General features: G+C 42.6%; 1 protein-coding gene across 1 annotated transcript in view; it reads left to right on the plus strand.

Moving 5' to 3' along the window:
- The window catches only part of LOC101854691, a gene marked incomplete at its 3' end in the record, with an annotated part of 17367 nt that extends 16459 nt beyond the window's left edge, over nucleotides 1–908 (plus strand). The window contains 1 exon segment of the mRNA XM_013091028.2: nucleotides 741–908. Coding sequence (XP_012946482.1) covers nucleotides 741–908 — 168 coding nt within the window.
- Between the last annotated feature and the right edge of the window lie 1754 nt (nucleotides 909–2662).

Raw genomic sequence — 2662 nt, forward strand, 5'->3', positions numbered from 1 at the left:
GTCGGTGATGTTTCCTGGCTGATGTTCAGTTTAGAGGCATCACTGCATTCCCCTAAATAAGCTCGTTGTATTCTGTATGCTTCCCGGAAAGCTGAGAATGTTTCGGAGTGTACTATGGTCTGCTGGGGTAATAATATAGTGTAAAGCGCATAGAGCCTGCTGTTGAGCGGGGATATGCGCTATACAAATGCTATCTATTATTATTATTATTCTCATTACCTCAAACAGACAACCCGTAACATTTAAATGAATAGTGCTGATGATACAGTTGAATCACTTGGGAAATAAACTGAATGAATGCATGCACTTACATTCTATGTAGTTGTGTCTGTATGTATACCAGTTTAACCAAACATCACCGCGAGTATCAGTGGCGAAGTGAGTAGTGAGTTCAGACTCAAAAGTAATGTCAAAAAAGTGGGTAGTCACTGGTGCGTGTCCTTGAGCAAGATACGACAACCCATGCTCAAAAATCAGGCAGCTGCCAAGTGGCTACCAGCAGTGGCATGCTTGTGAAATTGTTCTATATTGGTTGTTATATTGTGTATATTATGTGTATGTATTTGTATATGTATTTGTGCATGTATTTAGTATGCATGTTTTCCATTGCAATCCAAAATATTCCCCCCCTGGGATCAATAAAATGAATGTAATTTTGGGAATTTATAAAGCGGAAAGTTATTTTACTTACCTTTTTTTCCATTTGCTGGAATACATTTACTGTTTTTCTCTCGGTTCAGGTTGGATGCTACGAGGTTATTTACAACTGGATTCGGGACCATTCTATCCATTACCACGCCGTTGTGATTCTGCATATAGTGGATCTGTTTCTGTACACCTTGATCTACTGGAGGCACCTGCATGTTCTACAGCAAAAGCTTGTTACCTTATTGCACATGGAGAGAAAGGTTCGTTTCGTGTTAGTGAGAGTTTTTGGGGCATTTGCGACAGAATTAAGTCCTATAAAGTGCCGGTGCAAAGATTTGAAGAGTTAAAGAGAGTACCAAAAACACAAAAAGGAGGAGAGAACAGGACGATAGTTTTTCTTTGTTTTTGTAGTTTTTCTTTGTTTTTGAAATAGACTCCGGAAAGAGGTGCGAACCCGCCGCAAAGAATGGCTAGAGGCGTGCCACGTGGCGCAGGAGACGATCAACGATGTTAAGACCGACGCCTGGCGAAAACTGCTCGAGAAAACCACCAACTCACAGGACGACACCAAGATGTGGAAAATCATAAAAAGCCTCAACGGTACCCCTGAGACAAACTCGCCAAATGAAGCAATGTCACACAATGGGCGATTGGTGACATCAAGCAAGCATAAGGCGGACATATTTGCAGACCACTACGCGAACGTCTGCAGTCTAAACATGTCGAAAGAAGACAGAGCCGAAAACTGGCAACTCAAACAGCGACTGTTGTTGTTGTTTTTGGGTGTTTTTTTTGTCATTGACTTTTATTTATGACTTACACAACGCAGACTTAGGTCATTAAACTACTCAGAGATTTGAGTATTGAAGTGTAGATAGAAACCTTATAGTCGTGGGGAGGTGTGCATTCTTTGTTGTGTGGTCTCGATAAATGTTTGAAATGATGTGGTGGTTGTTGTGTTAGTTTTGTTGTACTGTGATGTGTGCATGCATCTTAATGGTTCAAAGTCAGACTGTTATCATAGTTTGTAAAATTGGCTGTAAGTACAAGAAATAGATTATACCTTGCCAAGGTGAGGTGGCCACGCAGATGTTGTTGATTGTTGTGGTAGGGCTGACCTTTTCAAATTATGGAAGGAAAAGAATTGCTGAGCTAATCGAAAACATTTCATTCCAAGGAAGGGCCATAGTTGGAAAATTTGTGAGGAACAGCCATATCTCTCTGAATCACTCTCTTAAAGGGAAGTGTGAACAATGTGTTTTATACATGTACCAAATTGCTTCCTTTGATGTCATCTGATAGAAGAAGAAGATTATACAAAAGAAGTTGTTAGGGGACTCTACAGTACCCTAGCGCTGCTTTGTGCACTGGCGGGACTGCAAAGAAACAACCTTTGAACTTTGGATCGAGGCCAACAAGCCATTGCCCCTGCAGGTGGGGGCCCCCATAGTTTTACTATGGGGGAGTAAAGAATACACCTGCCGTGATACTGCGTGTTGTAAGAGGCGACTAAAGGTGCATAGATCTGGCCACCTGAAAAGTGACAGTTTGCGGAGGGCCAACTACCCGACCCAGTAAAAAAAGAAAGTTATAGAAACACGAACAAACATGCCTTATAATTTTTCCATCTTGGGAGACGGAGAAGCTTCTGCATCAGCAGGAACAATGAAGGACAGCGGACAAAGCCGAAAGGACTCTTCTGACCCGAAACCTTCTCTGTCGAACAAGTCTCTCCGGATTGCGTCATGGAATGTTCACACCATGTATGAAGCAGGAAAGAGTTCTCAAGGGACACAAGAGATGAAAAGATACAGGCTGCACATACTAGGAGTCAGCGAAACCCACTGGATACAGTCTGGACAGAAGCAGCTCAGCCCGGGGAACAAATATTATATTCTGGGGGGAGGGGGGAGGAGGGGGGAAGACAAGCACCATGTGGAGGGAGTTGGAATTATTTTTGAGTAAGTATGCACAGAAGTCACTTAGAGGATGGGAACCACACGGGGAGAGGATC

Source organism: Aplysia californica, unplaced genomic scaffold, assembly GCF_000002075.1.
Source record: "Aplysia californica isolate F4 #8 unplaced genomic scaffold, AplCal3.0 scaffold00029, whole genome shotgun sequence".
NCBI classification, from domain to species: Eukaryota; Metazoa; Mollusca; class Gastropoda; order Aplysiida; family Aplysiidae; genus Aplysia; species Aplysia californica.